This window comes from Microcaecilia unicolor, chromosome 1 (assembly GCF_901765095.1).
Source record: "Microcaecilia unicolor chromosome 1, aMicUni1.1, whole genome shotgun sequence".
Lineage (NCBI taxonomy): Eukaryota > Metazoa > Chordata > Amphibia > Gymnophiona > Siphonopidae > Microcaecilia > Microcaecilia unicolor.
Window position 1 is genome coordinate 503,775,295 of NC_044031.1, and position 18,887 is coordinate 503,794,181.

The 18,887-nt window shown below is 39.1% G+C and overlaps 1 protein-coding gene and 1 long non-coding RNA gene across 2 annotated transcripts in view; one reads left to right on the plus strand and one right to left on the minus strand.

Annotated features, from left to right (window-relative positions):
- The window catches only part of NKAIN3 (sodium/potassium transporting ATPase interacting 3), an 829,211-nt gene extending 820,529 nt beyond the window's left edge, over positions 1 to 8,682 (plus strand). The window contains exon 6 of the mRNA XM_030214894.1: positions 6,478 to 8,682. Coding sequence (XP_030070754.1) covers positions 6,478 to 6,491 — 14 coding nt within the window. The 3' untranslated portion in view covers positions 6,492 to 8,682. The remainder of the gene's footprint in view (positions 1 to 6,477) is intronic.
- LOC115477817 overlaps positions 1 to 18,887 on the minus strand; it is a 34,960-nt gene that overhangs the window by 14,085 nt on the left and 1,988 nt on the right. Inside the window, exon 2 of the long non-coding RNA XR_003943381.1 lies at positions 17,625 to 17,658. This is a non-coding gene — a long non-coding RNA (uncharacterized LOC115477817). The remainder of the gene's footprint in view (positions 1 to 17,624; positions 17,659 to 18,887) is intronic.

The window sequence follows — 18,887 nt, forward strand, 5'->3', positions numbered from 1 at the left end:
CGATTTCGTGCTGTGCTGTTTTCCTTCACTGTTTGTGTTACAGAGAGAGCGAGGGTGGGGCAGACACTCATGGGGAAACTGGATATCTCTGGCGCTTCACACTTCCGGCTGCAGGCTTGATTAGAACGTTGGTGGTGCCTTTTATATATAGAGATGGTCACTCTTAGGGATTCTTTTGTTGGACCCAGGGACTTGTGTACTATTTTCAAGTATGTCCTTTTATATGCTTCACGGCTGGTAAAATGGGTGTAGCTAATGTGGGGGTGTAGCCATAGATAGTGACCCCGCCCTTAAGGTTGGCACTGTATGAGTACCAGTACCTTTTTTCCTACAAAAAAAGCACTGGATATACTAAAATAGAGCATTTAATAATTGGTTTGACATAACTGTGTTTCATCAACAATTCCTTCAGGGTCTTTGGAGTGGCAATACGTCCTTGAGCGGTCCTTTTACTAAGGTGCACTGAAAAATGGTTTGCGGTAGTGTAGGCGCGGATTCTGGGCAAGCACCAATCCATTTTTCAGCACGCCTGTAAAAAAAGCCCTTTCTTTTATTTTTGCTGAAAATGGACACGCGGCAAAATGAAAATTGCCGCACATCCATTTTTGGTATGAGACCATTGACTTGGCGGTAACGTCTCATGCAGTAACCATGTGATAATGACCTATGCGCGCCAAATGCCACTTGACACTGTAGCTGACGCACACCAAAAAATAAAAAATATTTTTCAGGTGTGTCGCAGATGTACGCCAAAAATGAAATTACCAGAAGGGCCATGCAGTAGCCGTGCGGTAATTCCATTTTGGCATGCATTTGGGCACACGTAGATGCTTACGTGGCTTAGTAAAAGGGCCCCTGAAGCAGTTATTAACAAAACATGATACTGAGTCAGACTGATTATTTAATACTCTACTGCAGCATAACTTCTGGAATGTGAATGAAGATCTGCAGTGTGACAATAAGTTAATTTTTATTTGCATATCAAACATTTTTCTTAAAAATGAACATTAACACAGGATTGAAAAGACCAATGGGTGAGGTCCAGTTGTGGAATTGTTTCAGTTGGATGGATGAGTTTTGAAGTCTGGTGAAGTTCAATGGGTAATGTTGGGAAGGATTGTAATAGGGGAGGGTTGAAGTGTAAGGGATTGTGGGTAGGACCTGGGTGCTACTTTTTGAGTGGGTAGTGAGTATTATATAAAACGGGAATTGATGGTGAGTTATTGGATGTTGGGGTTTTATGTTTTTATCTTTGTTTTATTGTCATTTCAACTTGGTTTGGGCATCTCCTCATGAAAAGGTGTAGCAAAATGGAGCTAACTAACTAGCAGGCTAACTAAAGTGTTTTGAAATCTAGGCTTGGCAGGATTTCCTCATTCTCTAAACACTGATTTTACACAGCACATTTAAAATTATATATATATATATATATATATATATATATATATACAGGTCATATTCTAATGTAGCCATTAGCATGTGCACTACCTGCTGGAGCGCTAAGTACTTCTGTATTAAGAATGCATTATCTGGTTATTGTACAGTAGCCGGATAGTGCAGGAATGCCTGCTGTCTGCCGATGACATGCCCCCTCTAAAAATATTTTAAAGAAATAGTTAATGCACAGTGTCATTCTGACAAGTCTGTTCCTCAAGAGTTTACACTACCAGATGGATTATCATTTAAGGTAGAACACACCTCTAAGGTCTTGAGTGTCCTTTTTATTATTATCATTTATTGCACTTGTATCCCACATTTTCCCACCTATTTGCAGGCTCAATGTGGCTTACAGAGATCTGTTATGGCATCGCCGTAACAGAGAGGAAATACAATTGGTGTTATAAAGGATAAACAAAGATAAGAGGATTAGGTTGTGTAGCTATACAGTGAGACGATCTGGATAAAGAAGTGTAGGGGTTGAGTTCTAGTCATTATTGGTTTTCAAAGCTTTGCGGAAGTTAGTTAATTCGTTGATCGTTTTCAAGTGAGTTGGTAATGCATTCCACAGTTTCGTACTCATGTAGGAGAAGCTGGACGTATGTGTTACTTTGTATTTGACCCCTTTACAGCTGCGGAAGTGTAGGTTAAGAAAGGAACAAGAGGATCATTTAGCATTTCTGGATGGAAGGTCCATGAGATCTAGCATGTAGGTCGGGGCGTCTCCATGAATAATTTTATGAACAATCGTGCATATCTTGAACGTGGTGCGTTCTTTCAGTGGGAACCAGTGTAGGTTCTTTCTTAGGGTTTTTGCACTTTCATGTTTTGTTTTTCCGAATATAAGTCTGGCTGCGGTATTCTGGGCTGTTTGGAGTTTCTTGATGATCTGTTCTTGACAGCCAGTGTAGAGTGAGTTGCAGTAGTCCAAGTGGCTTATTACTAGGGATTGTATCAGGTTTCGAAAGATGGCCCTTGGTAAGAAAGGTTTTACTCTTTTAAGTTCCACATGGAGTGGAACATCTTCTTCAGTGTATTCTTCACGTGGGTTTCGAGTGTACTGTTTTCTTAAAACTGCATAAAATTCTACTGCTTTGTCACCCTCTTATCTACCACCGTGCATCTCTCCCTGTCTCTCATCCACCCAGCTTCCCCTATTTCTCACCTTACCCACCCCACCCTCTTCCTGTGACACTGTCATTGGAATGCTTTGATGTTTCACCTATATATACTGTTATTTATCAACACTTGCTTATTTCTGATCCAAAAATGAAGGGTTACCTTTGAAAGCTAATCAAAAAATATATTGTTAGTCCAATAAAAAGGGTATCATCTTATTTTCTTTTCTCTGTTTCATTCTATTTCTAATTATTACCTTAAAATTGCATCAATTTCATATCGTTCATTCCTTGATTACAGAAGAACATTTTTTTATTGGTTCAGGCTATCATTTTGCCTCATCTAGATTATTGTAACAGTTTGTATTCGACAATTGCAGTTAAACTTCATTCTAAACTTCAGATACTTCAAAACACTGCAGCTAAATTGATTTTTCATTTGAAGAAATTTGATAAAGCTACTCCTGTCCTGATTTGCTTGCACTGGTTCCCTTCACAGGCTCATATTTGCTTTAAGTTAGCATGTCTAGTATATAAAATTTTTGAAGGATCAAGCCCAGATTATTTAATTGGTCTGTTTTCATTTCCTAACAGAACTAGATCATCTAGAGCTGGCAACTCCTGTTTAATTTATTTTCCTTCAGTGTCGGGAGTTCTTTCTCTATAATATCAGCAAAATTCACCCTTTCCTTTCTGAGCAGCACAATACCAGAACCCTCATCCACACTCTTATCACCTCTCGCTTAGACTATTGCAACTTGCTTCTCACAGGTCTCCCACTTAGCCATCTCTCCCTCTTCAATCTGTTCAAAATTCTGCTGCAAGACTAATATTCCGCCAGGGTCGTTATGCTCATATTAGCCCTCTCCTCAAGTCACTTCACTGGCTTCCTATCCATTTCCGCATAGAGTTCAAACTCCTCTTATTGACCTATAAGTGCATTCACTCTGCAGCTCCTCAGTACCTCTCCACTCTCATCTCTCCCTATATTCCTCCCTGGGAACTCCGTTCACTGGGTAAATCTCTCTTATCTGCACCCTTCTCCTCCACTGCTAACTCCAGACGCCGTTCCTTTTATCTTGCTGCACCATATGCCTGGAATAGACTTCCTGAGCCGGTACGTTAAGCTCCATCTTTGGCCGTCTTCCAATCTAAGTTAAAACCCACCTTTTTGATGCTGCTTTTAACTCCTAACCATTACTCACTTGTTCAGTACCTTTATTTTATCATCCTCACTTTAATATTCCCTTATCTCTTATTTGTCCTGTTTGTCTGTCCTAAATAGATTGTAAGCTCTGTCGAGCAGGGACTGTCTCTTCATGTTCAAGTGTACAGCGCTCGTACGTCTAGTATCACTTTAGAAATGATTAGTAGTAAGTAGTAGTAGTAGTACTAGAGAACTCAGTTTGTTACAAAGCTATTCAAGTTTGGTGTTCCTTACTAAGGGGGGTCTTTTACAAAGCCATGCTAGTGTTTTTAGCATGCGGTAAAAATCAGCTGGCGGTAAATGCTGAGATGCCCATTATATTCCTAAGGGCGTCTCAGTGTTTACTATTATTTTTGGAAATGCTTGAAGACATATTTGTTTAAAAAATACTTATTGTAATTTCTTTCTCTTTGATAGAGAGAGAGAGAGTGTGTCACAGGGAAAGGGTTATTGCAGAAAGTTTTTTTTTCTTTTAAGCAATCCTTGTCTTCTGCTTTTCCTTTTTTCCTTCAAAAATCCCTGTCAGTCAAAAGAGTTTTTGAAATAAATAGATTGGTCCCTATGGGTATGATACAGTTCTTGAGGAAACGTTTATTCCCCTAGCACCCTTCCCGAGTGCCTGGTTGAAGTTCCCTAGTGAAAAATTACAAAAACACCTTCTTAAGGGGTATGTTTACTAAGGTGCATTAGCATTTTTAATGCGCCTGTAAATTTAAGGCGTGTTAAACGCTAACACGCCTACACATCTCTATGGGCATGTTAGTGTTTAATGCATGCACACCATTTACGTGTGTTAAAAATGCTAACACATCCATAGTGCCTCTTAGTAAACCTAGCCCTAAGGCTAAACACTGCTTAATTTTCTCCAGGCAATTCCCTCTGCAGTGCTCAGCATAAAAATTGCTTCCAGTTTTTCTGGCAGAGGATATATGAGTCTCTTTTAATGTAAACCAAAGATATCTTCAAATGTCCAGTTCAAAAACACATTGATAATAAAGTCACAGTTCCAGTCTCTTGTTACCTTCGTCCAGGGCTGAGCAGGTTCCTCCCTTTCAGTGTTCTCTCACACTGACCCTCCCACAACTGTTGTATCAACTTTTTAAGTACTCTGGCAAAAACTTACTATATCCAAAACAAAAATACAAAGGAATATTCAAACAGTTATCTCCATAGCTTCTTCCATGTTGTGGCTCTCAGGCCTTTCAGGTTCCCCAAAGCCAGTTCCTTCCACCTCCATGGCTGTGGCTAGACGTTTGATAACTCACATTCCACATAACTCTGCCTCCGCCTCTTCCTGCCTAAAGTCTCACCCCTCTCCTTCTGCTCCTCTATTCAGCTGTGGGGCAGGATTTGGTTTTAGAGGCTCCTCCTTCCTCTGAGGGGCATCTCTAGGCTTTGGGATGCTAACCCCTCCTCTCTTCAGGCTACATGTGTTAGTACTAGGGGTTCTAGCAGGGATATTATCCTGAACTTCTTCACAATATATATATATTTTTCTTTTTGTATACTCATTCTGGTTGTGGTCTGCTTTGAACCTTATAGGGAGTTGATGGAATACAAATGTAAAAAAACCCCACAAAAAAGTGGAAAGTACACAAAGATCCCACGAGTTGGATAAAGTCAAAAAAACAAGGAGTGAGAACTGGATCAGGATCTTCAGAAACAGATTTGAGACGCCAAAGTGAAATTATAGGTGTTTCTTTAAGATATAAGTCATCTTCTTACAACATTGCTCACTTCTCATATGTTTAGTTTAAGATAAAAAAATTTTCATCCACGCACATTCAATTTACACGCATTTATTTATCTTCTTAATAGAATGTTTTTACTATATGTTTTAAATTAAAGGTTTTTTTGTCATCCTCCTTTAACGGTTTTCAAATATTAACATATGGAATGTACTTTATACCCCATTTTCCCCCATCTGTTTCATTTTATTGCTATATTTGAACTTTTAAATGTAATCACATTTCGATATGTACCTTTATATATTTTATTTATTCCCTTGTGTTTTATATATATATATATATGTATATACACACAGATGTTTGTTTATGTATGTCCTAATTTTAGACCCCTGATGCAGGCTTTTAGCCGAAGCACAGTACTCTGTTGGGTTTTGAAGAATAAAGATCTTGACTATTTAGAACTCTCGTCCGCTGGTATTTTGTGGAAGAGCCCTGCTACCTTCATTACTCCCTCTGCTGGCTTATCTTCACGTAGTGACACACGGTCCTCTGCTCTTGCGGGACCCTGTATTTAAGCTGACTCGACACGGGACCATGTTTCGGCACATACGTGCCTGCCTCAGGAGTCTATACAAATAAATAAATAAATAATTCTTATTATACACCTATAGTTTCATTTTGGTGTCCTGAGTCTGTTTTTGAAGAGCCTAATATAGTCCCACTCCTTGTTTTTTGAATACAAATGTTACATTACATTACAAAACGCTTTTCTCGCAGGCTAACAGCGCATTAGGACTTAACACCCTTTAGTAACAGGGCCCCTAAATAAATGTGATTGAACCTGAAGCACAAATATTCCACAAATTAGTTCAGAATATGATGATCTCATAAGTTATGTGTATATTTGCAATTCTGAATTGTAGACAAAATGCTTTTGTAATAATGTTAAAAATTGAATGTAGCTGCAAAAAAATATGAAAGCAACTCTGATTTAGTAACAGATATACATGTATTCTGTCTTCCTTAGGTCGAAATAAATGACGATGTGATCTGAAGTTACTGCAGAAGAATTAGTTATTAGGAAGAAACACATCACCCTGAAGAACGCTTCTAAAGAGGGACATATCACCTGATTTTCACAAAGGATTGAGTAGGCCATTTCTTCCCAAGACTGAAATCTTTAATCCCAGCCTCAGTATTGTTGTCATCGGGTGGCTTCTTGTAGGGAATATTTCTATTATTTTTTTTCTTTAGATGGACACTGTAAATTGTAAATTTGTTTCTCTTACTTCTTTTTAATAACTAGTTTATGGCATGAAAAAATGGATCTGTGAAAACTGTGTATTATTAATGTGTGAGAGAAATGTATTTTCAGTAAACCAAGCCAGTATTTCTTAACTGATACAATAATGTGTGGCAAAGACTGTGCTAATATAAAAGCATCAGCTTTAATTAGACTCCAAGAAATGTATCTGCCTCCAAATTACAAAAATACAAAAAGGTGTTTTCCAAGATATACGAGGCATTCAGAAACTCCAAACACTCCATTAATTCAAGGCAATCTAATTCTTTATTTTTAGTAATTCTAATTAACAGACCAGTTAGAGTAAACATTTAGCTATGTGCATGACTCTCTTCTCACTTTCCCCTACACATTTGTCATCTGTGAGTGGAAAGCCAAAGTGAAACTGCAATAATTTATGGATATGTCAGCTCTGGGATTTTCAGAATTCTTTGGACACCTTTCATGTTTTTGATTAATTTTCCCTCCACCCAAACCATCTCCAAAATAGAAGACAGGCACTAATCTAGAGTTATGCATAGCTCAGGGGCACAGGCAGCACCACCTTAAGATCTAGAACTTTCTGTAGGATATTTTTCCTTGAAACTGTAGAACCATAAACAGTCATTGTGAAAATATAGGGATCCTTTTACAAAGCTGATTAGCAACGTGTTGAATGTAAAAAAAGCCTATTCAGTTCCCACAGGCTTCTTCACATTCAGCATACGCTAATCGGTAGTGCCGTTTTGTAAAAGGAGCCTATAGTAAGTTATTTGTATATATGTCACCACCAGAAAATAAACTAAACTGTTTGGCCCAGACCACTAAGCCTGTTCTAGAGGATTTGATGAGTTGGCTTTCCAATGCTCTGTCATTCTACACCATGTCTATATAGCAAAATAGGAAGGCAATGCCACATTGTTAGCGACACAAATTTTCTAAGACAAAATGTGGGCTACACAGTCAATATTTCTGTATGCCCTATTCTTTTATGGTGCTGAAAATTAATTTGAAGTACTAGTCCCAACAAAGGACAGAGAACATTTTTTGTCTATGCTGGTAAGCAAACTAATCTATGTATGTGCTAAGCGTTTTCCCCAGACATCCAAGAAAATAGAACATTACCACCAGTGAATCCACGGCAAGCTTCAGTGGATATTTTGCAGCAATAGAAGCATACTGTAACTTGCAGCTCAAGTAGCAGTGCAAAAACATCCTTTAAAAATCCATCCCTTTCTCTAAAAGTAATAGTTCTGTTGGTAATGGTATACTATTGGAATAATAATTCTTAACTATTCATTAGTCCTTTGGCCCAGGATCTTTAAATACAATTATGGAAAATCTCCTGGCTGTTGAACTTGTTACGGCTTCAACTGTAACATATGCAAAACATACAGAGGAGATGAAGTGCTCCATTGTTTAATGGAATTTTTGGATTGTAATTTACAATCCAAAGGAGAAACAAAGGGGCCCGTTTACCAAGCAGTGCTAAAAAGTGAACTTTCCCGCATGCTGAGGCCACTTGTAGTACTGCCAGTAAAAAGCAGATTTTTTCTATTTTCCCCAATAATGGCCATGTGCTAATTTCCCCGTTAGTGTGTGGCCATTAGCACATGAGGCCTTACTGCCACCTAACCGATTAGCTTAGCTGCATCCACTCTCCACCCCAAACACGCCCTCAGTTCTAAAAAATACATTTTATTTTTTAGCGCATGGGTAGCATGCGCCAATCCTGAAATTACTGCGGGATGTCTAAACACGCCCTGCGGTAGTGTAACAGGAGATGCTTTTAGTGCTTATCGCAGCTTAGGAAAAGGACCCCAACATCTGTTCGTTCAAATTTCATGACATTTATGTTGCAATGATGTCACATTTTTTAACAATTCTTTAGTTTGGAAGTTCTTTTTCTTTTTTCTCTTTTGCATGAATGTTCCTTTTATTTAAATTCCTTTTCCCACCAGATTTCTATGATCTTTTAATATTATGCTGCTGTGATGAGTACAAAATGCCACTTTTATTATGAGTATTGCTTCCAGTATTAAATATTGTCATTAAAGTATAAATCTCCTGTTTCTAAGTTACGTCTGCTCTTCTATGTCTCCCAAAAAATTCCATCTAAAATCTTGCAATACAGAAATGGCCAGTCTGGCCACTCAGCTGTTCCCATCCACTGTGTCTGATGACCCAGCCTGATTTTCATTTCCTTTCTCTGCCTTTACCACCACCCTCCAGATTGGTGCTAAGAATGCTTGGGTTCTTTCACTGGAGTTGATACAGAAAGCCACGCAGTAGAGCCATGCACCCATGGCTGAGCATGTGGCTTCCACTGTGAAATTACTGAAAAAATATACCACCACAATGCAGTAATCAATGAACATGCAAATTACTGCTACATTAAAAAGTGTGCATTATTTATTTATTTATTTTGGTACATTTATACCCCGCACTATCCCACAAGAGCGAGCTCAATGTGGCTTACATTGTTACAAAAGGGTACAGTTCAGGGAGGGTACAGTTCAAGGGGAGAGACAAGATCATGAGGATAAGACAAGGGAGCATGACAAGGTTGATGTAATCGGTGGTGAGGCGGGTACAGTCGAGGAGGAAAGTTAGGGCTTAGTATTGTCAGTGGGATAAGCTGTCTCAAATAAAAATGTCTTTAAAAATTTCTTGAAGAGCTGGTGGTCATCAGTCTCTTTCAGATGTCTGGGTCATTGGAGCCGACTCTGTGGGTGCTTGAGCACCCCCAATATTGAGAAAATTCTTTGTATGTGTCCAGGGAGGGGTTATTTTCATTGGGCTTAGCACCCCCAATAATTTTGAAAAGTTGGCTCCTATGGTCTGGGTAGAACATTCCAAGATTTTGTTCTGACGTAGGAGAAGGTTGATGTGAAGAGTAATTTATATTTAACATTCCTGCAACTTGGATAGTGTAAATTAAGGTAGGATCGAGCAGACACTGAAGCATTTCTGGATGGCAGATCTATCAAATCTAGCATATAGGCATGGGCTTCCCCATATATTATCTTATGAGCCAATGAACAGATTTTAGAGGTAATACGGTCTTTAATGGGAAGCCAGTGTAGAAGAAAACGTAGAGGGCGAGCATGGTCAAAGCGCGATTTGCCCAAGATTAGCCTTGCAGCATTATTGGGAAAAAGCAGTGTACACCAAGGCAGTAATCTGCAGCTCATTGCAAAATGCCCTCCTTCATTTCAATGCCACCAAGTCTGCATCCTCCCCCAATACAATGAACCCCCTTACCTCCTTCCCCCCAATAACATTAAAAAAGTGGACTCCTCTTTCCACCTGACCTGACCAGACTCAACCCCCTGTCCTCAACATAAAATCCCTGATAGTCTAGCAGTCTTCCTCCCCCCTGACCCGACTCCCCAGCCCTCAAATAAAAATAAATCAATGGTAGTCTATTACCCCTTCTCCTTCCTTCTATCCCAACCCCTCTCCCCTTTTAGTGACTTCAAGACATGTTATTGTGAATCTGCACTCCTAGAGGGTAATTTGTAAATCATTTTTGTGCATAAATGAGCTTTTATAAAATGTGTTCATGCCTAAACATACACAACTACACTGTAGGTGTATACAGAGGAGGAGTTTGAGTGGAGTTGTGGGAAATGCTTGAATTCTCACACTGTTTTTTGTTACTGCCATTTAATAATAATCTTAAGAACAAGTAAGAAAGAGCTTTAAAAGTGCCGTGTTAAATTTGCCATGATCATGCAGTAAAATTCTGCATTAAAATGTGTTGATTGCAAATTTGAGTGCACTTTAGTGACAAGGTCCCTGTGTAGTATGTGGAGATACATTTAGTCCAATGCAAGGAATATTGCAGGTATCATATTGAACAAAAGGTCAACTGTTTGATATACTGCCTTTCTGTGGTACAACCAAAGCAATTTGCATATCATACACAGGTACTTTTCTTTGTTCTTGGTGGGCTCACGATCTAAGTTTTTTTGTGACTGGGACAAGGAAGGTTAAGTAACTTGCCCAGGGTCACAAGGAACAGCAGTGGGAATCAAACCCAGTTCCACTGGTCTGCAGCCCACCATATTAGCCATTAGGTTACACCTCCATTTCAGGAGGAGTAGCCTATCCATAAATTATTCCATTATATCATGGCCAAGTGGACAGTTTTCTCTTCCAGACACTGAGCTACGGAGATGCTCATTACATAGGGGTCTTTTTACTAAGCTGTGGTAAAAAATACCTTGCTGACCCACTTTTTACCGCGTCTAAGAAAACTGGCCTTTTTTTAAGATGCCGGAAAATGGACGTGTGCTAAAATTGAAACCAGCACACATCCATTTTTGGCCTGAGACCTTACCACCATCCATTGACCTAGTGATAAGGTCTCATGCACTACCCATGTGGTAAGCATGCAGCACACATCAACTGCAGTGTACCACTGGGTAAGCAGCCCGTGGTAAAAAATAGAAAATTATTTTCTACTGCGAGATTCGGCGCGTGCCAAATTCAGAATTACCGCCTGGCTCACATGCATTCCAGATGGTAGTGCCAATTTGGCACGCGCTGTACACACATAGGCCCTTACACAGCTTAGTAAAAGGGCCCAAAATTTGCTAATAATGGAGTGGGTCTCAGCCAACGAAGATAGATCTAGAAACTGCACAATTTTACAATATACCTGGAAAGCTTTTTTTTAATGTTTTTGTCTGCTAGGCACGTATTTCAGAGGCTGAATGTTCATGATATTATGGTATTTGAGGAGTTCATTAGTACAAAACTGATTGTACAGTCAACCAACAATAATCTTCTGATTATTAAGAGTGTGTAGCCATAAAGTTCTCATTTTGTGTTGTTTCCCCATCTTGTTTATAGGAATATTTGTTCAGGATTTGGGGGGCATTTTTTTCATTATGAGAGCAATGTTGTCATGCACGCATGCTCTTTCCAAAAGAGTGTATACTTTTCACACACAGTGCTTTTTTTTTTTTTTTTAATTCCTTATGACTCTTCTATGAAGGAGTGCCAACCAACTTAGAGTTGTTGAATTTGGAGGAGATATGATAAGATTCTTTTAAATAATGAGTGGAACAGGTAAAAAGGAATGGTTGTTTACAATTTCAAATATTTATTTATTTAAGATTATATAGATCACCCTTGCAGTTATTTAGACTAAAGGTCAATTCTTGAAACTAATAGGTAGCATATTTAAAACAGATATTTTTTTCATTCATTGCACAATTGAGATACAGAATTTGTTGCTGGAAGATGTATTCAAGGCAATCAACATAGATAAATTTAAAGGGTTTAGGACTCCTTGTACCAAGCTGTGGTACGTTCCGAATGTGATTTTGAAAAGCACATACTAAAAATTTGGAAAAACATTTCTGGGGGGGGGGGGGATCAGAGAGTGGGCATTTCTGCTCTGATTAGTTAGCGCATTTCCATTTCCATATGCTAACTGATTAACACAAGATTAGAGTGTGAACCCTTACTGCCTACAAACTAGGTGGAGGTAAAGGCTCACGTGCTTTTTGGTAATGGCCGCACACTAATAGCAACATTAATAGCGTGTGGCCATTAATTCAGAAAATGGAAAATTGGCCATTTTCCAGGAGCAGTAAAAATGGCCTTAGCACTTTGGAAAGACCCACATAAGGGCTAGCTAAGGCCACTTTCTACCACAGTTATATAAAAGGACCCCTTAGACATTTCCTGCAGGAAAAGTTCATAAGCCATTTCTAGCCAAGTAGTCTTGGGAGAGCCAATGCTTATCCATGGGTGTAATCATAATGAACGGATCTACCATATTTTCATGCATATAGGGCTAGATTCTATATATAGCGCCTGAAAATTCCACATGGAAAAAAATATGCCTAGGCATTTTCCTAAAGAATGCCTACATTTATAGAATAGGTTTAAATTTTCATGCAGTATATAGAATAATGCCAGGCATCTGTCCATGTGACCAAATTTAATCACAGCCATTTACACCATGTTTTACTTGGTGAAACCCCGGATGCCTAAATTAGGCGCAGAACAAGTGTATTCTATAACAATGTGCATAGATTTTAGAAATGCCCACACCCTGCCTATGGCCACGCCCCTTTTCAACTATGGAACTTAGAATTTACAAGCAACACATTACAGAATATACTTAGCAAGTTATGTGCGTAAATCTTAATGCCAATTAGTACTGATAATTGCTTGTTAACATCCAATTAAAAGTGCTGATTAACTAGTTAAACAATTATGTGCATCGTTATAGAATAAGCTTCGATTTCCATGCAGAAATTAAGGTGCAATATATAGAATCCCGAGGGTAACGCATGCATTTTATGCATTTTTACATAAATATTTTATTCCTCTCACACTATGAGCCAGATTCTATATAAGGCATCTAAAAAATCTGCACGGTAAATATTTCCGCCAAAGTGTATTCTATAAGTGACACCTGGATTTAGGTATGTTATATAGATATGCTTAGTTGAAATCCCAGCACCTAAAATTATGCACCTCCATTTACACCGACAAAAACATGGTGTAAATCCCCATGTGTAGATTCATGTGCACTGGGCCATATTATAAAACTAAGCTTGTAAATTTGAGAATGCCCATTCCCCCACCCATAGCCACACCCCTTTTGAACTGTACACACACAGTTTATTTCAGAATACACTTAGCCACAAGATCATCCCGCAAATTTCTCAACCTGCACTACCCCAGCTGCAAAGGACTTAAATACAAGCTGACGCATGCCACTACCTTCTCTTACAAGAGCAAGCAGATTTGGAATGCATTACCTACAGACCTGAAAACAATCAAAGAAACAACTATGTTTCGAAAATCTCTGAAAACATTCTTCTTCAACAAGGCGTGCAATGAAAACCTATAACTTCACTAAGTCCACTCAATTATGAACGCACACCCTATATAACTACCTCAACAACTCTCTTCCTTCTTCCCTCTCCCCTTCCTTAATCGCTACACATAACTAACTGTATCTGATATCCAGCTATGACAATGTTATCAAATCTATGTAAGCCACATTGAGCCTTCCAAATAGGTGGGGGAATGTGGGATACAAATGCAATAAATAAAATAAATAAATAATTATTTCCAATTAGTTGTCATTATTGCTTGTTAAGGCTTGTTATCAATGCTGATTAGCTTGTTAAGTCAATTAAGGGCACCTTTTACCAAGCTGTGGCAAAAGGGGGGCCAGCACTGGCATCGGCGTCTTGCCTTCCTGCAGGAAATGGCCATGCTGCAAGTAAAGCACTTGCCATGCAGCCATTTTGGGGGGAGCCCTTACTGCCACCCAGCAGTAACCAGACAGCACACGGCACTGCCCAATTACCTTTGGGTACACTCTGGCACTACAAAAATAAACACATTTTTGAAGTGCCGGAAATGATGGCGCACTAGGGGTGGGAAGTACCACCAGGCTGCTGCAGTAACCTGGTAGTACTTCCTGCATAGTGAGCGGTAAGCCCGTAGTGCGCTTACCACCGCTTAGTAAAAGCAGCCCTCAGTTTTTGGCACGGATCTCTAGGCGTGCTATATAGAATCTGGCAGCATATGTATGAGTGTGTTATACCAGTTTCTTTTTTTGTGAGGAATGCACACTGTATGAAAAATTTGCAAGTACTATTGAGTCAAGCTTTGAATATGGAAGTGACATTTTATTACACTAATGCATATTGATTTATTATGATTTTATGTATGATTTATTTTTTTATGATTTTATTATGTATTAAGATTTACTTTATTTTATTTATTATGTGTTTAGTGACGTTTATCTTTATGTTTAACAACTGCGTCTGACACAGCTTATAGGCGAAATGTGGCCACGTCGGGTTCTGGTTACATTTGTGCATTAAAGTTTTTACATTTACCTCTACTATGTCTACATCATCTATTTGGTGATTTACTCTGTGCATGTGTCAATTTTATTTTTTGTCCTGGGCTTGAAAGAAAAAGAAAAAGATAAACTCAGTTGATCACTATGGCAACTTCAGCCACTGCACTCATGCCTAGGCCTAGCTCTAAATGATATAACAAAATATTATTGAGAAACTTGAGTTACAGAAAACTTATTTACCCCAACTTGACATTTTCGTCCTTTAGATTGTAAGCTCTTCCGAGCAGGGACCGTCCTTATTGTTAACTTGTACAGCGCTGCGTAACCCTAGTAGCGCTTTAGAAATGTTAAGTAGTAGTAGTAGTAGTAGTAGTAGTAGTGTAACATACTTTTAGCCCACTTTATAGCTAACTGGAATTACGGGTAGGTGTGTTTATCTAACACAGAATGTCCTCAATGGCATAAATAACATCCTTAATCATCCTCTTCACCAGAAGATTCCTCAAAACCTTCAAAGTCTGTGTCATTTTCACTATCATCATTGAAATATTGAAGTGCTGCCTGCAGATGTTCTTCTGTAATGACCCTGTCAGCATCATCATCAGTGCTGCCGTTGTCACTGTCTTCTTCGAACTGCTGTTGACCTAATATTCCAGCTTTTAAAAATCTATTTCAAATTGTTTCCAGCTTTATTTTGTTCCATGCTGTGACCACTCGTTTGCATACTTTGGCGTATGTGTACACTCATCTCAAGCGCCCAGTTGGCGTGAACGTATGCATTTGCATCTGCATCCATTCTTCCCATTCAGAAGGTACAAATATCTTAAATGGATGATTCACAGCTATATCCGAGGGCTGCAGTTTGAAAGTGACACCTCCTAGAATAATAGCAGTGTGCACCCCAGCAGAATTGATCACCTTCTGAGCATTTTTTTTCTTTATGAGCCGCTATAGCATCGAGTACTAGCAAAGATTTCTTCGAAAAGAAGCCACCTGGTCTTGCCCTAAAGCATTTCTCCACCCCCAGTTTCATCACATCAGTATCTATCCTTTCTTATCGCAGTGGATCACCACGGCATTGGGTAATCATTCTCGTGGTAGGGTTACTCGCTTAAAAATTATGAGCAGCTTAAATTTATCACCATTTGCAGCACAAGCGATACAGAATTTCTTTTTATAAATTGTCCAATCCATGTATAACCAGCTTTAAAATTCTGGTTGTCTCTATCATTCACCAGAAGCTTGGCTTTCATCTGGATTGCCACAGTGGAAACAGCCTAATTATTTTCCCGTCAGGCAAGGATCCAATCCTTTAAGTCACTCTCCAACTGAAGCCATCCTGCTGTGATACCACAGCATGTATGCTTTTGCAGGTTTAATTTTCTAGTTCAGCTTTCTCCTTCCTCCATTCTCAAATGGAGGTTTTACCAACCTCAAATTCTCTGGCTGCAGCTCTGTTGCTGGTTTCCTCTGCTCTGGTAATGACTTTGAATTTATAGTCTGAAGTATAGGACTTGTGTTTTGGCCCAGTATCCTATAATGCACATTTAAAAAAATGGATTAGGGCATAGCCTGGAAGCAAATTATCAAATTCCTTTCTCTATTTCTATGTGCTGAGTAAAGTGAATTGAATCCACTCACCCTTCTCTTAAGCCCAAACAAAATATGTTAGAAAACAAGCCCTTCCCCTCCTGGTAATAGAACCAATGTGCTTAAAAATTCTCCCACAGCAATACATCTGACTTTCTCAAAGGAGGAGGGTGAACAGTGGAGTGCCGCTGGGAACTGTACTGGGACCGGTGCTGTTTAACATATGTATAAATGATATGGAAATCAGAACGGCAAGTGAGGTAATTAAATTTGCGATGACACAAAACTATTCAAGTTTGTTAAAACATGTGCAGACTATGAAATATTGCAGGAAGACCTTAGGAAATTCGAAGACTGGGCATCCAAATGGCAGATGAAATTTAATTAGGACAAATGTAATGTGATGCACATTCGAACGAATAATCCAAATCATATTGAAAAGAATAATCTGAATCATAGTTACCTGATGCTAGGGTCCACCTTGGGGGTCAGCACTCAAGAAAAAGAGCTACAGTAGGTGTCGTTATAGATAATATGCTGAACTCTTCTGCTCGTTGTGCAGTGGCAGCCAAAAAAAAACAAACAGGATGCTAGAAATTATTAGGAAAGGGATTGTGAATAAGACTGAAAATACTATAATGCCTCTGTATCACTCTATGGTACGACCTCACCTTGAGTATTGCGTTCAGTTCCGGTTGTTGTATCTCAAAAAAGATATAGCGGAATTAGAAAAGGTTCAAAGAAGAGCAACCAAAATGATAAAGGGGATGGAACACATCTCATATGAGGAAAGGCTAAAGAGGTTAGGGCTCTTCAGCTTGGAAAAGAGACGGATGAGGGGGGGATATGATAGAGGTCTACAAAATCCTGAGTGGTGTAGAACAAGCAGAAGTAAATTGATTTTTTACTCATTCCAAAAGTACAAAGACTAGGGGACAATCAAGGAAGTTACATGGGAATACTTTTAAAACAAATAGGAGGAAATATTTTTTTTACTCAACGAATAGTTAAGCTCTGGAACTCATTGCCGGAGGAAGTGGTAACAGCGGTTAGCATGTCTGGGTTAAAAAAGGTTTGGAGAAATTCCTGGAGGAAAAGTCCATAGTCTGCTATTGAGACAGACAACTGCTTGCCTTGGGATTTGTAGTATGGAGTGTTGCCACGATTTGGATTTCTGCCAGGTATTTGTGACCTGGCTTGGCCACTGTTTGGAAAACAGGATACTGGGCTAAATGGACCATTGGTCTGACCCAGAATGGATACTCTTATGTAATATCTTCAGTGCCACTATCTCCCAGATTCTACATAGCACTCCTAGAGATGTGCACTGAAATTGGCATGGATTCTATTGCATGTAACTTAACAGTCTCAAAACTGGGTAAACATTGGCCTAACTTTAGAAAATAGGGATATGCACAGAAAAAAATTTTCAGTTCATCTTTGAGTCAATTACCTGTGAAGCCCCGGCTGTTACCAGCTCAACAAAGCTGCAGAAAGACAGTAAAAGGGATAGTTATTAAAATCTGTTAATGGAATAATACATTTTTTATTTTCAAAATAATATGCATTAAATGGCAAAATCGTGCTAATGCATGTTTTTAAGCAAAGTGCAAGTTAAGGAATAATGAAATGCAAAACATACAAATAAAAGCAAAACAGCTGATCATTATGGAAAGTAAATAATGTAGCTGGCATTTCTGCAATCTGTGTTATTCATGGAAAGGTAATGCCAGCTTGAGTGAGGCCTGATGCCCTGAGGGAACCTCTTGAAGGGGTTGGCGCTAGCTGTAAATCCCCCACCCTCCTGATCAGCTTGATCATACCCCACATTCCCAATTCCCTGCTGGCACCTACTGAGGTTAGTAAGGACAGAAGGAAAAATTCCCAGTGCTCCTGCTGTCAGCACCCAAATTCAAAATGGCAACCAAATCCCCCTAGCGGTAGTTTTGCAGGATTATTGATAAGGGTCAGGCTGTGAAATAAGGTTGTACTTTCGACAGGAACTCCTCCTGGAAGGATCTTTTCCAATCCAACCTGCTATTATTACACTCATAGATACAAAGGAGTAGCCTAGTGGTTAATGCAGTGGACTTTGATCCTGGGGAACTGAGTTCAATTCCCACTGCAGCTCCTTGTGACTCTGGGCAAGTCACTTAAACCTCCGTTGCCCCTGGTACAAGATAAGTACCTGAATATATGTAAACCACTTTGAATGTAGTTGCAAAAAAACCTCAGAAAAGTGGTATATAAAGTTCCATTTCCCTTTCCCTCACCAGATTCCATGTCATTTCATGTAGATTTTAATTTGAAAATTTTGGATTTTTTTTTCCTGTTGTAAATAGTGTGCACTATTTCACGAGACTGCATCCTTTTGCTGCAATAAGGTGCTTTTCATGCCTATAGGGTGCCTTTTGTGCCCTATTTGAGCAAAAGGGTGCATGCTTGCAAAATTTAAGGGGTCTTTTACTCAATATAAGCTCTAGTTATCTGCAGCAGGGCCCATAGGAATAAAATAGGCCCTGCTGCAGATAACTCGACCTAATCTTTAGTAAAAGACCCCCTTATTTATTTTTCTTAGTTAGGGGCCCTTTTACTAAAGCTTAGTGCGAATTAACGGAATTTGCACACGCTAAATGCTGAGCCCTTAGGTATAAAATGGGCTTCTTAGCAATTAGCCTGTGCTAAGTTTTAATAAAACAGCCCCTAGTTACTTAGT